The following is a 22044-nucleotide window of genomic DNA, read 5'->3' as shown; positions in this document are numbered from 1 at the left end:
ATTGGTGAACAAAATATAACAGAAATTTAGGCTATGAGCTTGGAGAACTAAGAAAACTCTTCACTCGAAGAGAACTTGTCAAACCTTGCCCACATGATCATCTTAGTCTGGGAGAGGGAGAACTCATTGATGTCCAAATAGCAATTCACATTATAGCTGGATTCTTGAGTAGACAGACAAAGAGGTAATAAATTTTATTTTATTTTCATAACCTACACACACACATTCCCAAAGCAACATTTTTTTCATAGCCTACACACACACATACATATATATAAGTATGGAAAAAATCCCACCCGTAATACTAGTGTCAAAAACAAGTTTTAACATTCTTCTCGAGATGGGTTAAAATTGGAGTCTCATGTATGAGAGAGAGATTATTGGAATTATTGTGAAAGGTACTAATAATCAATTATTAAGTATTTGGAAAGATTTATCCTATGAGTTAGTTTTTGAAATTGAGAAGGCGTAGCATCCAACAATATATATATATATATATGAATCATTGTGCTGTGCTGGCCCTAATTTTTTTTTTTTTATTAGTTTTTTGAAGAACCAATTCATAAATCAAAAAATAAAATAAAACTATTTAGTTAAAGATTAGAAAAGTGAACAAGAAAACATATTATATAAATATGTTTCTTTATGTGGTCATTTTTTTGTTTTTATTTTCAATTTTTAAGATATATATATATATATATATATATATATATATATATAAGCAATAATATAATATTTTTAACACATTTTCAATTGTCATATAAAAAAATATTTTATTATAAAATAAATTTGGATAGTACAACAATTAATTAAAATAATTATAATAAATTGTTTCTTCTTAATAATATTTTTATTATATATTATTTGTAATTTTATTTTTTAATTATATATTTAAAATATCAATTGATTTAAAAATAACACATAAATATTATTTAATTAAAAAAATTAACTTATATTAATTTTCATAAATATTAACCAAACATATTGTCAAATTTTAATTTTTCAACTAGTCCTAAATTAACTGGTGAAAAGAAAAGAATAAAGGGAAGAGAAAAGCCTAAAGATGTGTTCAATGTTTAGAAAATAATTCTCAAATTTCAGATTCTTCTTTTGTACATTATAAAAATATCACATATTTTTTTTTTTACTTCTTTAACATTAATATAAGAGTCAGAATTTTTTTTAAAAAATTTTCAACATAATTATTAATAACCCGAAAAATAAGGTATAAGATCCTAGGATCTTATATATATGACAATACAATTTATAATTAGAATGTGCACTCACATTAACTCAAAGTATCAATTAAAACCATACAATTTGCATGTTATGTTTACAACTTTAGTGGATGTGCCCAATTATATTAAAAACAATAGAAGAAAATTTAAGAATTGAATTACAAAATTTCACACTTTTAAAGTAAACCATATGATCTAATTATAATTGCACAATTATATTCAAAAGAGTAGAAGGAAATTCAACATATTTAGTGAGTGGGGGAAACTTCAACAATTTATAGGGCACCAAACATAATGCATTTTACAATGAAATAACAATCTTAAAAAAAAATAAATAAATATTAAACAATAGTTTGAATGGAAAAAATAACATATTATCAGCAAAAAATTAAATTCAAATACCCAACCAATGAATGAAATACAAATAAAATATTATCAGCAAAAAAATTAAATTTAAATACCAAAACAATGAAATACAAACCTTCAGTATTGTTTGTCCACGAATCTTTTAACACAAATCACAAACTCTTTCTCGGATTATTAAAGTTTTCGATGAAATCAAAATAATGTAAAAATGTAAGCACTGAACATGAAAAACATAACTTACCCCATCTCCTTATATAATTTTCGCTTTGATAAAGCCTGCAACGGTCACCTGCTCCGGCTCTCTTCAACGGTCACCTGCTCCGGCTCCCTTCAACGGTCACCTGCTCGGCTTCGGCAACAGGTACTTTGTTCGCTCAAGAAAGGAGGAAGAACGGGCGAAGTTAAACTGAAGCAAATCTCGCTACTTGGAGTAGCGAGATTTGCCACGCGTCGAGAGCCGGGTGGAGGTAATTCAAAAGGCAGGTGGCAGAACATTAATTATTCCATTAAAATCTCGCTACTTGGAGTAGCGAGATTTTCCACGCGTCAAATGGTGGTTGGCAGAGATTTACCACGCGTCGAAAGCGGCTGGCAGAGCATTAATTCTCCCAATTAAATCTCGCTACTTGGAGTAGCGAGATTTGTGCTTTACGAAAAATAAACCCCAGTGACACGTGTAAATATCGCTACTTGAAGTAGCGAGATTTGGTTAAAAATCGCTACTTGGACTAGCAAGATTACGTCAGAGTCATTCTGGGAAATACTTCTCAAAATGAGGTATTATTTAATATATTTTTTTTAAAAAAAGTTAAAACGGGAAAAAACTCAAAATTAACTCCTTTAAGTTTGTAATATTTGTTTGCCTCAGTATAGACACTTGAAATGATTTTTCTGCTTAAATTTTCAGATTGTCTTGAACTTGATTGTCCTAAACTTTTACTTCTGGTTAATAATGATTGAAAATTTATTTTAACATTTTCTCTTGAACCTTGAATAACACTTGTTGCTACTGTCTTATGATTACTTTTAATCTTTTATTCATTATTTTCATTTAGCTCATTAAATTCTCATTCTCACCCAGTTTGAATCTCGTGTCAAAAAAGTTTATTTGGTTGAAATACAAGTGAGGTTCTCTCATTATTAGCTTGTAATAATAAAGTTGATCTTTTTGGACTTTTTTTAATAGCATTTGTGAAAATAGTTTAAATTGTTACTCTATAGTAAATTTTATAAATAATTTATAAATTTGAAGATCTGCTGTCCATGTTATAATTTTTTATTTGAATATCTAATGTTAAAAGTTTGTATATTGACTTATCATTGAGATTTGCTGTTATTTTTGAATAACACTCAAAATAAATTGGACCCTTAGCTATGTTTGACTCAAATATTCTTAATAAGAAATCATTAAACTCATGATGACACAGCCTGCTCAGGTAATTGTTTAACGTTATATTTGTTTTACTGAATGAAATATGGGAGGAATAGAGTGGAAAAGAAATTCAAATGAAAATTTTTGACAAAATTGAGGGATAGAATTGATTACATTTTTTCGCATTCTATTCCATTCTTAAGAACTAAACTTGCAATAAACTCTTCTATAATAATAATTTTATTTTAAAAATAGACATTTTATATAGTAAACATAATCTTATTTTATATTTATGAGTTTTGCTTAAATTTGAATGTGTGTATATTTGGATAAAATGTAATATAAATTTGTAATAAGTTTGTACAAATTTATATAAATTTGAATGTAAAGATAAAATATTATATAAATTCATTTTAATTTTAAACATTTTTCTTTTAATTTTTTTCATACCCCTAAACCAAAAAATAAAAATAAAATTTAAGTGCTCCAATGAAATAGATTGTGCACGCCTTTTCTTGGGATTTTGGTGGGATGCGCTAATAATATCATCTCAGGTTTGTGAAACAGTAGGGATATAGCAGTCATTTCAGGACAAAAAAAGGGCGGAATCGGCAAACTAGGGTCAAAATCAGGCCCAGTTCAGTAATTTCATATAGCAAAGCAAGAAACCAGGTCCTCTCCGTATATACTCCTTAGGTTTTCTTCTGGACACTTCTTCAATCTCTCCCAGTTTCTTCGTTGCGTTTCTGTGGAGCAGCTTCAGCAGCTCCAGCGCTCAGCAGATACTGTAATCTCCATCCTCTTCCTCTCTCTCTCTCTCTGTATGAATTTATTTGTGTACCATAGCCGATGCTTTTTGCCTTGTCGAAGCTCGTAACTTTTTATTTCTGGATATATGTTTTTTCCAAATTCATTGTTTTCAGGTTTTGTTAAAATTTCGGTTACAGTTTGAACGCCCTTATGATTAATTAGTTAACTTATTTGGTGGATGTCATTTTTAGGGTTTATGACATTTAGGGAGGGTTTTTGGGTTGTGTGCTGATTTAGCATACCTACTTAACATCGCGTCTTTGTAAGTTGTTAAAGTAGATTTATTGGAGTATTGGATTATATATGCAGAGATTTCAGTGTTTTTATGTGTCAGTGCGCGGGCAAGCGTGCTTGATTGAGGGAAAAACAGCAATTGCTTGATCTGAGTTATTTTCCAAAAATTGAATATTCATGGTGTGACTTTATCGGTTCAAATTTATCTGGTTTCCAAGCAAGATCTACCATGAATTTAGTAGACTTGTAGAGCTTGTGGAGTACTGGGTTGATCTGAGTGGATTGCTGCAATAGTCCCGATTGGTATGCTTCCTATTACACCATTATCAGTTTTGGATGATGCTGCACTGCATTTGGAGATGGGAATGTTTGAAAAGTTCACTTGGAGTCTTGAATTATGCAGATGATTTTAAGATTTGATTGGCTACTTTGAGATTTTTCCTTCAGTGCATATATTTCGTCATATTATACGCATTTTTTGATAAAAAAAATTATACATCATATTCTCTATATTTAGATTCAATGGTTTTGGTCATTGCTTGCTATTGATATTCATGTTTACAATATGATGTATATCTGGAGTTGTATTTATATGTGCCATCCCTCTCAAGTATAGTTTAGGCATTAACAAGATTATATTACAGCAGAAAGCCAGAATCCCAATTGTTGTACAATGGTTATTTGATAGTTAATGCTCTGGATTGGAGATCACAGTTATAATTTAAATAATATAACCTTTTTTTTTACTCTTTCTTCTCTCTTTGCGTATGTTGTGGGTACTCATAGTAAATGATTCATTGTTTATATTTGCTACCAGTCTAAAAGCAATATACATTGTCTTCTACAGTTACTAATTTTAGTTAATGGTGTTCCATTCATCCATTGATCACATATAGCATCGCAGCCAAGACTACTGGTAATGCTGGCTTAAGTTTTGATTTTGGAAAACAAAGAAAATGACAAAGAAGAAGAACCCCCTGGTTTTCTTGGATGTGTCCATTGATGGAGATCCTGCTGAGAGAATGATTTTTGAGGTAAGGAATATTTAAGTTGTGAGCTGGATATCAAGTTAGGATATCCTTCATTTTAAGATTTATGCTAATATACTGTGTCCATTGATGTAGCAGCTGTAGTTTTCCCCCTTCATGCTGACTGGCTTTTGATTATCTAAATGGTTTTTGTTTTTATATATTGAAAGGCGGGCATTTGTTCACTTATGATTTGCTGTACAGCTTTTCTCAGATGTTGTCCCCAAGACTGCGGAAAATTTTCGTGCACTCTGTACAGGTAACAAATACATGAATAAAGTGGAATGGTTTGGCATTATTTTATTATTAGTTTTAGTGGTGGTTTGATTTAGTGTTGTAGCAGCTTTTGGTTTGAACTTCAGCTGTTAAAAATTTGAACTTTCGTTTTTTTTTATGCAATTATCACTTCTTGCTACATCTGGGTGGTTGTCCACAATGTCTTTATGTCAAACCATGTTTTATTATGCATATATTTAAAGGGAAAATACGTGCTCTCATAAAAAATGATTCCCATTAAAAAATTCACATATATGGTTAGTGACAAATGGAGAGAAGAGGAGGAAAAAATGAATTTGTTTCCCCTTCTCTTGTGTAGTTTACAGAAGGAGAAAAGAGACAAGAAATAAAGAGAGAAAAATGTGTAAAAGGAGCCACATTTTTTGCCCTGTATCTGGTGAGTAATGGAGAAAAAAACAGAAAGATCAAGACACTCTTAGCTTTCGGCCCTATTGGGGGCATTATTGTAAGTCACAAATTGACTTCTATTGTCTTTCCCCCATGTCTCTTGTCTCTCCACTTTCCTTTTAAACCAAACAAGATGGAGAGAAATTAGTTTCTTTTCTCTTCTCTTCTCTTCTCCAAGTTCTTTTCTACTCTCCATTTCTCTCTGACCATTAAACTTTGTGGCGATCCAATTTATATTCAAAAAATTTGATAAATATATTCAAATTCCACTACTTTTGACCTAGACTCTCACTCCATCTACCCTTTTTTGTCCTCTTTGTGACTTTCCTATATTCAACGCAATGCATGGACATCCCAAAGTAGGTCCATTAGCCTTTCTCTTGTCTTTCATTTAATGGTATGTTGCTTGAGTGCTTTGCACTATCATAAATGTGTGTTTGTCCTTGTGCATGTGAGTTTTAGTAAGGATTCAATGTTGGTTTTTATAATGAGTTGGAGCCAGCGATTGATGTGGTCTTGAGTTCATCTGCAATAACATACCAAACTAAGTTGAATTCTAGAAGCTTCTTTGATCTCTCTCTCTCTCTCTCTCTCTCTCTCTCACACACACACACACACACACACACACACACACACACACACACATGCATGTGCATGCATGCCCGCAGACATAGAAATGCTCAAAAGCATATTTTATTTTGATTTAAACCACCAATGATAGATCAGTAAATTTACAAGTCTACTTAGATTGTCTAAATTTGTTTTAGGTTTCTATTTTGCAGAACTATTTTTTTTTCCAGTGAGTGGGTTGGTAAGTATCATTTATTATTCCCCCCTCTTTTTGATGATTTACTATCTTCAGGGGAAAAAGGAATTGGACCTAAAACTGGTAGACCTCTGCACTTCAAGGGATCATTTTTCCATCGCGTTATTAGGGGCTCCATGGCTCAGGTATGTTCATAATGGATTACTGATGTCGAAAATTTTCACCATATGTTGCTTGTGGTTCATTGCCTGTGCTAAGTTTTCTGGTTGAAAGATGACTTAGAAGTGGTCTGTCTTTTTAGCTAGTTACCCTTGTTTATGCTGTAGGACACAGGGCTGATGGTCACGACTGCTTTTCTTGTGATAGTTTTAAGGTTGTACTTACTAAGTTGTCCATCCTCAAAATTTTTCTGAGCGCGATACCCAGCCCAATTTCGAGCATCAAATTTTCTTGCTTACTAGAGTTCTAATGACTGATTTTCATTTTGCAGGGTGGTGACTTTGTCAAAAGAGATGGTATGTACTCACTGAGCAACCCTTTTGTATTTATGCTTTGCTTTGCGTTTCGAGGCAAAATATGTCTTCACCTTCTCATATTTGGGATGCCATTATCTTAGATTTTTTTTAACATCCAATTTGCATGCGTTCTATTCCTTCAGATCAGGTAAGTTGGGCAATATATTCTCTCTTTTAGGGTGAAATACTCCAGAATTTCGGAATGATCACTGATTTGTTTATGATGAGGAACACACCAAAATTTAATTGTGTTGCTTGGCATGCGCATGTTAATTGGCATATTTCATTTGGCTTTAGAAAAATTGGTGCTGGCAAAGGTGAGAATTAAGCCACCAAAACTATACGACTGATATTGAATATTTTACCGTTATAGCAAATTGACATCTACACTGTTACAAGAGTTCCATAATTAGTTGAAGATCAATGTCTTCTATACATTGTTTTTAATCGAAAATTGTTATGGATAAGTTGTCAAAAAAGTGGATGGTTACATGTTGTGTTTGTTATTTTTGGCGATTTTTTATGCCGTGCTTGATTGAGTTCCAGTAATTCAGCTGTTTTAAAAAGCGGATAATATCTGCCACATTGTGTGAATGGGCAACAATTTGCTCCTCTGAACAATTTTACATACTCTATGGCAGCTTACTGCTTACTGTAAACAGTGAATGGTTTGTTGTTTTGTTAATGCAATTTTCTAGCACTCAGTTCAGTGATTTATCAATGATTATGGTTGTTTATTTGGAAATATAAATAGAGGAGAACTTTTGTATCCCTTTAAAAAAAATTAGGGTGATAAGATTGGGACATTATGGTGTTAAATGCTCTAAAATGCCCCAAAGGAGGATTTTCAGAGTTTTGGGGGGTGAGAGGAAAGGATAATCGGAATGAACAGGAGAAAATCAAAATATTATGTTGGGAGGAAACATTTGCAGATTTCTGGAGAAGGATATTGAGAATAGACAAGATAAAATAAAAATAAAATGTTCAGATTCTTCTGATATTCTTTTGATTAGGAGAGTTACAGAGGGGAATTCTGTGGAAATGAGAGTGGGAGGCATGGTTAATTCACTTCAATTCAGAATAGCCGCCTGATTAACAGTGATACAGAACAAAGAAAATTATAAATCCACGTCTATATTAATTAAATAAGAATCCCTAAAGCTCTCACGAAAAAATAATTCTCCTGCATAAACATAAACATGACTAATTAATTAAACCCAATCCTAACGGTTTTAGGAGTTTACAAACTCTTGAACTTATACTTTGGAATAGGCCTTCAGGCTCCAGGGACAATCAAATTGGTTTATCCTATCTCTTTGCCTCCCACATGAGAGGGACACAAAAAATTGCAACTTGCAATGAAGAATGCCTTATATTTGAGATGGAACTCCTATAGCATTGTAGAATTGGTGCAAGAAATGGAGGGAGCTATATAGGATTTTTGTGGAAATGTAAACTGGAAATATTCTTATGAGGGAATTTTAATTTTATTTTAGTTTTTTCTTGACATCAAGAGCATAAAATAAAGCACATATTACTTTGATTCTCATTTCCTAACATTACAAGTATTAGACGTTTACCAATTTATAAAACATCTTGGGGAAACATTTAGTTCCTAACATTATAATTAGTAGACATTGAGCAATGGATAAAGCATCCTGGGGAAACATTTATTGGTCAATACCTTTCTAAGTGTAATAGGGAGGGTGAAATTTCTTCTGGCTGCACATTAGAGTTCATGTTTTAAAAAATCTGCTTCTCCTTTTAATGCCTTTTTTTTTTATTTGTTTCATAGGGACTGGTGGAGAAAGCATATATGGGGGAAAGTTTCCAGGTGAGAATGCACATGCACGAAAAATTATTTGTTGTTAAGTCTTGATGGCCTTGCCAGAAATGAATGTGAAGTGCATAATAGTTTGCAGGATCCTTTGCACTTGAAGTTGATTAAAATTGACTCTTTTTTTTTTTTATTGTTATTAATTCTGTTTTGAAATATTGTTTTTTGATTTCTCTTGTACACTGCATGGGAGGAGAGGCCACCTCTTTTTATTTTTGCTGAATGTTAAAGCTCACAGAATTTGACAATAGTTTTAGGTCGTTTAGATATTTTCATAACATAATGTGAGAATAGTTATTTCTATCATTTAGCAGTTTCCATAGGGGCTATTTATAATTATATTTTTTATTTACGATGTCTGCATCAATATCCTTTCGTGTTTTTATGATATCTGTATCAATATCCTTTCATGTTTTTATGATATCTGCATTAGTTCCCTTTCATGTTTTTATTATATATTGATATCTTCATCAATGCCCTTTCAAGTGACAACAGATATGTTTAAGAATAGGCAGATATTCTAATTGGTATCATCACTTAATCAGCTATGCTTGTGTTATCTTTTTTGTTGCAAGTAATGATGTAGGCTCTTGATGATTTCCTATTGAGTGATTTTGGTGTGTGTTTTTGTTTTTGAGGGTGAAGAGGGAGGGAAAGAGAGTGAATAATGGTTGAGGCATTGCCGTTTATATATTTATAAATTTTCTTTTCCAGGTAGAAGGATGCCTTCAAAAGATCACTTTTATGATGTCGCCTGAAGGAGTAGCATAATTGCAACCCACTTGTTTTGTGTTTTCTAGCCACACCAATAAACTTTTTAATCCCATGTTTCAGAGTTTAGGGTTTGAACCTTGGATTTCAATTTGTGTGGATTTGGATAAAATGTAATACAAAATTGTATTAAGTTTTGTTCAATCCTGTGCAAATCCAAATTCAATGCTTGTAATCCATGCTCTGAAACATAAACTAAGGAGATTTGAGCTTTGGCCCTCAAAATGGGTAGGTTAGGGGATAAACGAATGTGCCCAAGGCATGGTTCATCAAAAAGATGATACTCAAGAATATGGGAGGGTGTTTATGTTGTGTCTTTTTTTCTTTTTTTTTTTGGTGATAGATGCTGTGGTTTGTGTGGGACCCATAGAGCTGCTTGCTAGACCTATGGTAATAGGAGAATTGTTGCTCTAAATCTTTTTTTATTTTATTGTTTAAAAATGCAATCCGGTTTGAGATTGAGCTAAATATAATATTAAGAACATATGGTTTGATTGTTTGGTTTGATTGTTGAGCAAGCCAATTATTGTTGCCTATTAAGTTTTATGTTTAAATTTTTAATTTTTTTTTTTTACCTTACCTAGTTTTCTTTATTTTTAATTATGGCCTCCAATGTTTAATTAGTGCGCCAAATGAATGTTAAAATTGATCATATATTATTTTAAATATAATATCGCCAAATGCGTGGTTCCATGTTTAAAATTTAAATAAAAAATATTTTTTTACCTTATTTGGTTTTCATTATTTTTAATTATGGCATCCAATGTTTAATTAGTGCATCAAATGAATGTTAGAATTGATCATATATTATTTAAAATATAATATCGTCAAATGCGTGGTTCCTCACTAGGATATATATATATATATCTATATATATATAGATAGTGATATGGGAGCATATATCTGATCTTTGTCCAATACTATGGGATGTCAAATTGTTTTATGTTTTCATTATCTATGTCAAGAATGTCTGATCATTTTCCTGAAAGAAAAAAAAGTCTGCCACTTGTTGCTATGATGCTAGCATACGAGGAAAGGAAATGTGAGTGAAATATGACGTTTCAGGGTTAAAAAAAATCTCAATTTCTCATTTGCCATCTTGTTGCTGGGGACAGCAAATATTTGCATCAGTATTTAAAGAAATGGTGGGTAGTCTGAAGTCCAAAGAGTGGAACTGGACATTTGTAGTAAAATGTGCTGGGTTAGGAGATTAGAATGAGATGGACTTTGACCAAAAGGAAAGGACTGGTACTGTGTATGGGTGGGGTGTGTAGAAGCATCTTCGTGTCATTGGTTTTCTGTGCGGGGAATGATTTTGAATGACCTCTGTTTACCTAAACAAGTCCCTTCTGTTTCCTTACATCATTAATCTATGGGTCTCTATGCCCAAAATTTTCTAAGAGAGCTCTTTAACTACTACCCTTATGGTAAGATTACTATTCAATCTGTGATATTGTAATGATTCAAGAACTATTTTAATCCTAATTAATTCTTTCTAGAATATTTTTCTTTATATTTGAATTTAATGAGCTGTGTGTAATACTTGACCTAAGGGTCCTTCACTTAATTGAAACATTTTTTTTACCTGTATTTTTACTTCTGAGATTTCAGAACTAAATTGCAATCCTTTTTCATGTTTGTGAGCCTAATTTTTCTTTTGGAGATATTTTTCTTGACATGTGAATTGGATGAGCTCTCTAGTACTTTCAATTTTGAACATACAATTAGGAAAGTCCCTTTGTTATGTATGCTTTTGAGATTTCACAATGAAACTCTCTATTGAAAATTTATATATGCCTTCCCCGGGATTCACTTGAATTCCTGCTCAATTGCTTTCATGTATGATTTCATTGTCATCACCCCTGCCTCGCCTACTGTATGTTTCTCGTATTGCTTTTGTTGCTAGAGCTGTTATGGTCTGTTGTGCACTGAAAAAGTTGTCATTGCTAATGTTCCCATTATGTACGTGTTTGCTCATCATTGCAGTTGTTATCTCAATACATTTCACCATGTAGTAACCATGTCTGTTTTATTGCTTCTGTTCTTTTCACTGTTCCCCTGATTCGCTCATTCCAGTAGCAGAAACACAAATCATACCTCGCTTATAACCCACTTCAATCATTAGTAAATATGTTACATGCATTGTTCGTGATTGCATGTGAATAATTTTGTTATTCTTAATAAAATTTAGATGTTTTTATAACAGATTAATGATATAATTAAGTTTACAAATGTTAGGGCATTTACGTGGGAGGTAGGGAGTTAAGAGGAAGTTTAAGGCCTTATCAGGTTGTGATTTTTTGGATGGTTGGTCTCCTATTTTGGCTCCCTCTTGTAAAATATTGGGGTGTTGAGAAGAGTAGGAAGGGAGAAGCTTTATGTTGCAGCACAGTTTCTGCTGTTTTGTGGTCCTTATGAGAGGAAAGTATTGGGGTATTGGAAAGAGTAGGAAGGGAGAAGCTTTATGTTGCAGCACAGTTTCTGTTATTTTGTGGACCTTATGGACTCGGAAGAAAGTGAGAACCTTCAAGGACCTCAGCTCTCATTGTCTGCTGTGGGAAAGAGCAGTATTTTTTTCCTCTTTCTGAGCCCATACCTTCAGGGTATTTAGGGGTTTGCCACCGCTTATCTTGTTAGGTATTGTGGCAGGCAGCAGCACCATTGTAGTTCCTCTGGTTGTTTCCTTTTGAGCTTTGGAGGGCATCTTATTCTCTCCCTATTGTTTTATTTGGTTCGCTTTCACTCTGAATATAATTTTTTTTCTTAGAAAAAAGTATGAATATTCAAAGATATTTATGAAAATTATGTATTGTTTAAAACTATAAAATAAATGGATAAGAGATACTATCATCTTAGAAATTCAACTGACATGAATACACTAATTAAAATTATGTGAAATACGTTTTTTTTTTATATAAGCATATACATTTTTTAAATATTAAATTTTAATACTCATATAACAGTATATATAACAAATTAATAAATACATATATTTTTTATTTATTTATATATGCACATACATTATTTCATTCTTTCATTGTAAGAAATCTTAATCTATAACTTCTTCCAATGAAATTATCAATAAGTTTATTACAGTTTCTAAACTGTGATTTGCTACCCAAAATATTTATAATTTTATATTTTGTTTACTTGACGATCAATTAATGAGTATTTTTGGTTTTCAAAGAAAATTCAAGTAAAATTTGTAATTTATTATTTGGAGGTGCTTCTAGGTCTTTTATTTCTAGAAATTTATCTATTATAAGTTAGGTCGTTATTTATCTAAATAGTGTTTAGACACTTCATAATAATTTTAAAAGTTCCTCTTAAGTTATCTATTTTATTTCGGGATATACCTTTATTTATCATTTATAACATCTCTACTTTTATTTAATATTTTAATGAAATGAATTTTATGTTTATACCTTAACATTTTTAAAATAAACTTTTTAAATGTAATTATGTCAAATCTTTATTGAACTTTATTTCTTTTAGAAATATTTTATCTTAATTCTAAAAGATAAATTTTTGTCTACAACTCATGTATGATATATGTATATGTGTGTATGTATGGGTTTAGGGTTTAGGGTTTAGGGTTTAGGGTTTAGGACTCCTAGTTCATTTTTGTTGTTTTTTCTGTTTTTTTGGTTTTTAACTGAATGAGGTTTCTTCCTTTGGGTTCAAACATTGACTTATCTAAACATACCTCCTATATATAATTTCATCTAACTTTGGTTGTATGTACAGTTTTTTGAAATGTTTTAAGGCTTGGTTTGCTGTTGTTTGTATTTCTATGCATAACATTGATTTGACACTACTTTCTTATCTTGTCTGCTGATCTTATTGCCTATAACATTGCTATCACTGATTATTCACAGCAAATCTATCATCATTCATTAATTTAGTGAGAAGAAACTGCATAAGATTTGTTCCCTGTGCCAGTATTTACAATTAATCTTTTTCGTTCTTGGTATTGAGGAACCACTCCACTTTAAAGCTAAAGCAATTAGGTGAAGCCTAGTAATATATTTTATCATCTATACGCAAGCCTTTTAGGCTTGAAAGCATGGATGAAGTACAAACCTATTATTTTACTTGACCAAAATTTAGTATAACGACGAGGTTTCTGGAGATTTGATCTCTGTGAACCCTTAGGTCAAAGAGGCTCTCGTGCCTTGTTGAGGAATTACTCAAGCTAAAAGCAAGCTAAGAAAGGGTGGAAGATTTCAATTATTAAGCCATGAAGTGAGGATTGAACTCTAGTGGAGAAGGCATGACCATAAGACTATGGGGCTGAAATTTGAATTTTTATTAGAAGAATGGGGGCGGTGAGGATTGAACTCTAGTGCTTCTGGTCAAAGATTCTTTGAAACCATGTTGAGGGAACCACTCAACCTAAAAGCTTCAGCCTTAGGGTGAGGGCTGTGTAATTGGTTTTATTGCTCTACACTTGGCTCCTAATTTGTTTAGACAACTCCTTAATCTCTTTTCTTCTTTCTTCTTCTTCCTTTTTTCCCCCAGTCACTATTTATTCATGTGTTTTTGTCTCATGAAAGCTCAATCTGCTTCAATTTAGAAAACTCCATACCCTCTTTTTTCGAGATGACGTGTTTTAAGCTTCACTTAGGATTCATTACTTCCAAATTTAGAAACTCAGTTAATAGTTCTTATAAATTTTGAGAGCCTAATTATATGAAGCTACTTATGATGTTAAAATCCTTTCAGTTGGCTATATGCTTAAAAATTATTATTTTCAATTTTTAATTATAAAGATGATGTTTGTTTTTTCCAACTTGGGCATTATGATGTGAAAATATTGTCTTAATGCGACTATGTTAGTTTAAATGTTTCTTATAATTTATGCATATTTTTTGTAGATGTGACTAAACTTTGATTCTTACTTTTCTCTGCCTCCTTACACTGCATTTGAACCAACTTTCACTTTTTGTAAGTTTGTTTCAAGGAGACATTGTTGCTTTCTCCTTTTTAAGAAATCTTTGGTAAAAAAGATGTTTTTTTGGGGAGAACTTTCAATTCTAGAACTAAGAAATGCATAAATGGAGGATAAGTCTAAATTCTTTCTTGTATGTCATTATACATCTTTGAGAACTTGGGACTAGCCACGGTTCCATTGTGATGAAGATGCGGATGCACTCAGGTTTGTGGATATTTCACTCTTTTGCTGTGTAAATGGGTTCAGGGAAGTAATTGGACGAGTTCTATGACCAAGGCAGATTTGGGGAAATTGGTGGAGATTGTATTTTCCTGTCCAAAATATGCCCCTAATCACTTTATTCAACCTATTATACACGGTTGTCTAAACAGGTGTTCACACAGAGACGGGGTGATGCCAGTAATGCTCCACTAACATGTAGTCACCAAGTTTAGTAACCCCAATGTAGGGCCCCCATCCAGCCAAAAAAGTGTGATATTAACTGTTGCATTGAATTTTATCTGATACCTACCTTGTTGATTGCATTTGTGCCCCTTCAAATATTGAATGGGGCTCAATGGGGATTTTCCAAACTTAAAGTGTGTTTTAGAAAGATCTTAAAATAGAAGTGAAATTTTGACTGCATTGACTGAGGGTCCACTTATTATTGGATTGGGCTCAATTAAGAATCAAATGAGCTTTCAATTCTGATGGTCAATATTATTTTATATACATACATGCACACGTGTACAAACGTTTGCATGATCATTTTTCCTTTATCTTATTCCAAAAAGCCCCTCCAAATTTCTCGTGTCCTTTTAATTTAAAATTTTGAAATATGGACAACTAAAATTATTGGAATATGGACAAACAGGTATTCTTGACATGCTACTTGACAGACCCTTGTTTGTAGATGGCTTGATTCTATCTCCTAAAATATCTCTGTAAAATTAGCCTAAAAATAGGAATATGGTCCATGGAGCATGCAAGTTCTGCCGATGCCTTCTTTGTCTTCCTGTATAAATAAATATCTACATTCATTGATTGTATGTGTGTTCGCATATATTTTTCATGTTACACAATATTTCATGTGCGTTGAAGAGGGTTGGGAAGATAGATAATTGCAACTTGTGTTTGAGATGGACTCAAGGTTATTTTGGTTTTTTGCATGGATTATGAGACCTTGTGAATGTATTATTATTATTATTATTATTATTATTTTATTATTATTATTATTATTATTATTATTTTGTTTGACAGAAATCTTTTGGATGGTGATTTTTTATATATATATATTTTAAAAATACAGTAGATTAACAACTGATGTTTATGACATTGTTTCAGAGGAATCACCCAGGCTAAAGCATGATGCTCCTGGTCTCCTGTCCATGGCAGTTGCTGATCGTGATTCTTGTGGTTCTCAGTTCATTGTCACCTTCAAGGCTAATCATCATCTTGACAGGTTAGTATATCTACTGTGTTTTTACATTTCTTTATTCTCTTATAGTGCATGTTAAAAATTATTCTGCTATTTTTCAGTGGTTGTCAAAATAAAAAATATCAAGATTCGCTTTAATGTTCATGGAAAGTATTCATTTTGTTTTTGTTTTTTTTTCTATTTGTTAGTCAAGATCATGTTTTCTTATAAAAAAGACGAAAATGTTGAAAACAAGTTTTCTCATTCTATTCATCTGTGGCCCTTTTCAACAGGAAGTATGTAACATTCGGAAAACTGGTGCAAGGGCATGAAGTTTTGAGAAAGATAGAAAGTGTGGGTGATGAAGAAGGAAAACCAGGGGTAACTGTGAAAATTATCAACTCTGGTGAATTTCACGAGGGTAAGAATTAGTGACCAACTATGTTGGAAGGTGCTAAGGTTTGATGTTAAGTATCATGAATAACTTATATATTTCACTCTCCTTGTGATTTCTAATTATTGAGAATATGATACAGAGCCTTTTATTTATGTATGTGTGTGTGTGTTATATATACTTCCAGCATCTGTTTTTGTAATTTTTGTGTGTATTTATTTATTTTTAATATTCTGGATGTTTGTGCAGACAAAAAGAAGGTTAATAAGTTGAAAATGGGGAAAGATGCTTCTGATGATGCTAATAGTTATGAACTTCGGCGGAGGGGAAAGCTCAAGAAATCTTCTAGAGATAGAAGGAAAAAGAGGAAAAGATATTATACTTCTGAATCAGATACTTCATCTGATACTGAGACGGAATCAACTGAATCTGATAGTGATTCAGACTCTTATGATTCATCGTCATCTTACATTAGTTCTTCAAGTGATGACAGGCGTAAGAAGCGGAAGAGATCATCTAGAAGAGACAAATACAAACGTGGGAAGAAAAGAGATAAGCGGCGTGACAAAAAGCGCAGGAGGCGCGAGAAAAAATCGAAGCGCCGATCAAAAAGGTATTATAGTTTTTATTGGCAAATTTACTGTATGAGTGAGTTTTATTTTTAATAATTCCCCTCCAAAAAAATACAATCTGGAAAAGGAAAGTAAACATAACATTGAGCTTATTTTTGTTAATGTAGAGAAGATAAATGATAATCTCATGAAATCACTGGCACTGAAATCTTAATTGTTTGGTTTTGGTTTGACTTATTGGCCTAGCAGGAACCTTTGGAGATGCCTATATGTGAGAGGTATTATATGCGTTTCACGTGGTCCTTGTTAATTACTCTTATTTTTGCATGACAAATTACATGTTATCTTTTTGTGCATGTTGAAAATATGCATAAGTCAATTCTTGGTATCTTAACATGCATGTAACCTTCATTTATATATATTTTGTATTTTATGTAGATTCTGTTGACTATTGCTTCATTCTTTGGCACAATAATGCTTTTTTGGGAATAAAATGCATATCATCTATTTTTCCATATTTGGGAGGCGAAGTGTGAAAGAGGAAGAGATATTTACGTCATTGTGATATCAAGTTTTTGTGACAAGACATGTTTATAATATTTTTGGACTTTATTTATTTTTTTCCTTTCTGAAAATTTTTCTCTTTGTTTAGGTTTTATTGTTAGCGTTGGGTTCATATTATCTAATTATTTAATGCATACTATTATTATAATTCTTTTTAAATTAATAGTTAATGGCTGGTATCCTTGTTAGTTCCCTTAGGCAGTGACTGAAAGATGTTTGGTTTGTTTTTAAGCTTTGGAAATTATTAGTTTCTCACCTGTTCCCCTAGTGGGACTTGGGACTGGGTTGTTGTTGATGATGATGACATAGCAAATTATTGGTTTCTCTGAACCTCTTCAAGTTTTTGAGTTTCTAATGTGTGTATTAACTGACCTTATTGTTTGTCTCTTTTTTAAGGTCATCTGATAGTCTTACTGATACGAGTGAGAGTAAAACAGAAAGCAGCTCTGAGGATGATGACAATGATGTCCAAGGGTCTGATCGGAAGCCTAAAAACCCTTCTCAGATTACTGGTATTGTTTTTTTATTTTTTATTTTATGCCCCTTCAGTAATTAACTTGCACGTCTTGTTTAGCTTTTGAAAGTGCTCAATAATGTTTTGAGTATGCTTAAAAAGGTTATTAACTCTGAAATCAGAGGATATCGATACACAACAGATAACATAAATATCTAAATACAATATTAAACATCTGTAATGCTAGTTGTGCGGTCACTTATTTCCATGTATTATGGTAGACTTTGCATGACGATCTTATTCGCTGCCTGATCGTGAGGAGTTCCCCCTTACCCACTTTTCACCTTTTTGTGTTTCTTATTTATTTATTTTTTTTTGTGGAGGTGAGGGTGGATGTTTTGGCATGTGTCACTCTATGTGCTTAAGCGCTTTGTACTCGGCAGAAATTTTGCCCTCCTGATTATTTAGAATAGCAACTTGTTTGGCTAGTCGATTTCAGGTAGATTTTCATTGGTGGTGGAAGGCTATGTGCTAGTAAAATTTAACATGCTCAAAATGATTCATTTTCATTGTTTGCCTCAATGTGTGACAGCTGTTTTTGGATAAATGCATGGAGCATAAAAAAGGGTTCCACTGACTTGTTTGCAGAGATTATCACTCACTCAGAATTCTTCTGTGAATATCTTCTGTACTCTTCCCCTCTGCCTCCCCTTCCCTGCTCTCCCCTTGTGAAAATGAAGGGGGAAAGATGGGGCTGCTAGAACATTTTTTCCCTGAAAATCATATCTTTATATTAATTTATTTGGTACTTTTTCTATTTTATTTTGTGGTCTATTTTGGCTTGACTACCCTTTGCATGCTTGCAGTTGAAATATACTCCTGTAAAATTTTTCGTTTTGACAATTTTTTTGTTGCTGATTTTCATTATATTTTTTTGTTGCATCATATGTATCCATTTAGTCAGAACATGAATGACTACTGTTGATTACTTAGTTTAGAAATTATGTGAAGACCCTGGTAGTTTATTTCTTGTGAACAATGCTTTGGTTGAAATGTGAAGGTGCCTTTTTTCTGTGCATATTAAAGGTATCGGCATCTTATTGGAATCTGTGATCAACATCTAGATTTGAGCATTGACTGTTTGACCATCTTGATTTTGTCATTAACTGCAATAGTTTCAGTTTCTCTTCAGCTTATATAGTGCCTGTCTGAAATTCCTGATTTTAATATTAGATGTTAACAATAATTGCTTTTCTACAACTTTCTCCAGCCAGGAATCGATCTCCATCGCTGGGAGAGAAAGAAGCTGCTTCCATTAATCGGAAAAAGGGTGCAATGACTGATATGTTTGAAAAGGAGGGTGAACTTCCAAAGGAAAATGGAGAGCAGCGGAGCAATGGGATTGAAGCACACAATAAGTCGGACAATAGTGCAGATAGACAACCTGATGTAGTTGATGATCACCCAGGCAAATCTAGGTTTACTTTCCATTCTTCTAACACAGTTTTTATGCTTAGTGATTCTTCCAGATCTGGTGTTTTATTAAAAGTTAATGAGCAGGAGCCGGAGCATGAGTCCTAAAAGGACAATGAGTAAGAGTATGAGTATTAGTCCCAGGAGGAGTCTGAGCAAGAGTCCAAGCGTGAGCCCGAGGAGTGTGAGCAGGAGTATCAGTAGAAGCCCACCACGGGTCTCCCAGAGAACCAGGAGTCTAAGTAGAAGTCCAGTTAGAAGTGGCAGCAGCAGGAGCCCAGCCAAAAGTGTCAGCCAAAGTCCTGTGAGAGGCAAAAGGGAACGAAGCATCAGCAGGAGCTCATTGAGATCCCGGCCAGGAAGGAGTATTAGTGGGAGTCCAAGAAGGTCACTGCCTCAAAGAAGCCTTAGTAGGAGCCCTCCTAGAGCCCTATCACGAAAATCAGTTAGCCGAAGTCCAGTGAGGGTTTCAAGAAAAAGTGTAAGCCGAAGCCCAGTTAGGTCTTCTCGGAGGAGCATAAGCAGAAGCTCAGGTAAGGCTCCTTCAAGGAGGAGCATTAGTCGAAGTCCTGTTAGGGCACCCAGCAGGAATAACCGTCGTAGCTATTCAAGAAGTCCTGCCGGCCCAGGACGTAGAACTAGGTCTCCCCTTTCTGATCGTGGACGTAGCCTGTCTAGGAGTCTTTCACCTGATGAGTCGCCGAAGCGCATTAGAAGAGGTCGAGGTTTCAGTCAGCGATACTCTTATGCTCGAAGGTACAGGACCCCATCTCCGGATCACTCACCTGTGAGGTCATACCGTTATGGCGGCAGAGGTGATCGTGATAGGTAATGTACAGATTTTTTACTTTGAATTTATCAGTCGATTGCTGTTATCATTGTGGCAGATTTTTGAGTGTTCTTGTTTTTTTTTTTGGTTCCTAGGTATTCAAGCTACAGGAGGTACTCTGATCGTTCCCCAAGGCGTTACAGAACCCCGCCAAGGGGGAGAACCCCTCCAAGGTATGTGATTGTTTTTCATTAGTTCTGTTTCTTATGCTGCTACACAGCATCTAAAAAAAAGGCTACTTGCCAACCAGAAAATAATAACCAAAGGCTTACGGCTTGATGATCCTTTGCCAAAGTTGTTGTAGCATAGTGGTGTGGCAGCTTCATTAAAAGGCATTAAAAGGTGGGTGTGGTCAATGGTGAGGAATGGAGAGGGCAGAATCTGAATGCTATTGGAAGGTGGTAATTTTAAGCAATGGGATTAAGGTGGACTAAAACTTGGTCAAATTTATCTCATACACAAACATGAGCACCTGCACAAGAATTTAGTCACAGTATTGTGCCCCATTACTTTACATTTACTCTAGGAAATTTGGATGTCATGATACACCAACTGGGTTTTATTTTTTATCCTAAGGTGGGTTCAAGTTTTAGAGGCCTTTATGAAATATTGACATGGTTGGATTATCTCTGTGTTTCTCTCCAGTTTTGATGTGATTTTGGTTTAAGAGTTAGTTCTATAACATGAATAGTTGAATACCAAATGGTTATGGACGTCTTCATGTATCTTATGACATATTACTCATTGCCTCACTTTGTTTACAGATACAGAGGCCGAAGAAGCAGGTCACGTAGTCCAAGTGTTTCACCCAGTCCAGTGCGTTACCGTCGCCGCAGCCACAGCCGCCGTTATAGCCGCAGTCCTATTCGCAGCCGTTCCCCTGTTGAGGCATCCAGATATCGTGCTTCCCCACGTGAGAGGCGAAGGTCTTTATCTAGGAGCAGGAGCCCATCGGGATCAAGGTCCTCACTGGACTCCCAAACCCCCAGACATGGAAGCAAAGACAGATCAAGGTCACCGTCGGTGAGCCCTCCTGGAAAGAAGGGCCTTGTCTCTTATGGTGATGGCTCTCCAGATTCTGGCCAAAGGTAGGTAGGCCAGGGATTGTGATAAGCTGATGCTGGAGTTGATCTTGACTTGGTGGTTTAGTGGTCTTTTGTTGCATTAAAGGCTTGCATCCTTTACCCAACTAGACCTTGTTTACTGTTCTATCCTATTTTTATTCTGAGTTACGGTTTAGGTTGGTTACTGGTGTGGTTTATGGATGGTAATGGATTGAAGTTGAATCATACAAGTAGATTTATAAAGATTGTTTATGTAAGTGGTTTCCGGAGCCAGGTTGGCACTATGATTTCGGTGGAGAAAATTTGGATGCATTTTTGGGAATTGATGCATTTTTAGGGATTTGATTGGTTTTTGGAGTTGGCCATTGCAAGGCACGGTATAATTACTGTTTCTAGTATTTCTACTTAATGGCCAATTATTAGCTCCTTCATGTTTGTTATCAGAGCAGTTTTGGTTAAGCCTGCTGTGTTCAACAGCTTTGAGTTTTTTAACTATTAATTATGAATATTATGAGCTCACAGATTTATGGATGCCCTCTAGCGTTTAGGAAGAATGGGATATGTGAAGTGCTTTTATGCAAGCATGTGGTCGGGTGTGCGTGTTAGGGAATTCAGGGAGTTGTGTAATGGTCTTAATTTAGGAGACCAGGTTTCCCCTTGAAGGGGCACTTAGTTTTGTGTTCCACCCTCCCCCCTTACCCCCTCGTCCTTTTAGAGTAAGAA

The 22044-nt window shown here is 33.9% G+C and overlaps 1 protein-coding gene across 3 annotated transcripts; it reads left to right on the top strand.

Moving 5' to 3' along the window:
- Positions 1-3628: 3628 nt before the first annotated feature.
- Positions 3629-21578, top strand: LOC131150670 (peptidyl-prolyl cis-trans isomerase CYP95). 3 transcript variants are annotated; one of them, XM_058101530.1, is made up of 14 exons: positions 3629-3763; positions 4917-5054; positions 5253-5307; positions 6595-6683; positions 6989-7013; positions 8809-8847; positions 15899-16016; positions 16265-16392; positions 16615-16978; positions 17898-18013; positions 19226-19433; positions 19516-20256; positions 20353-20430; positions 21022-21578. In XM_058101530.1, exons 2-14 carry the CDS (start codon positions 4977-4979, stop codon positions 21347-21349), a joined length of 2367 nt encoding a protein of 788 aa, XP_057957513.1. In that variant the 5' UTR covers positions 3629-3763; positions 4917-4976; the 3' UTR covers positions 21350-21578. The 3 variants fall into 3 exon arrangements, with proteins under 3 accessions (XP_057957513.1, XP_057957514.1, XP_057957515.1); XM_058101531.1 differs by having other exon boundaries at positions 3695-3763; positions 4868-5054; XM_058101532.1 differs by lacking the exons at positions 3629-3763; positions 4917-5054; positions 5253-5307; positions 6595-6683 and adding an exon at positions 6854-6871.
- The last annotated feature ends 466 nt before the right edge of the window (positions 21579-22044 follow it).

Source organism: Malania oleifera, chromosome 3, assembly GCF_029873635.1.
Source record: "Malania oleifera isolate guangnan ecotype guangnan chromosome 3, ASM2987363v1, whole genome shotgun sequence".
Taxonomy (NCBI): domain Eukaryota; kingdom Viridiplantae; phylum Streptophyta; class Magnoliopsida; order Santalales; family Ximeniaceae; genus Malania; species Malania oleifera.
This window is presented reverse-complemented; position numbering and strand designations above follow the sequence as displayed.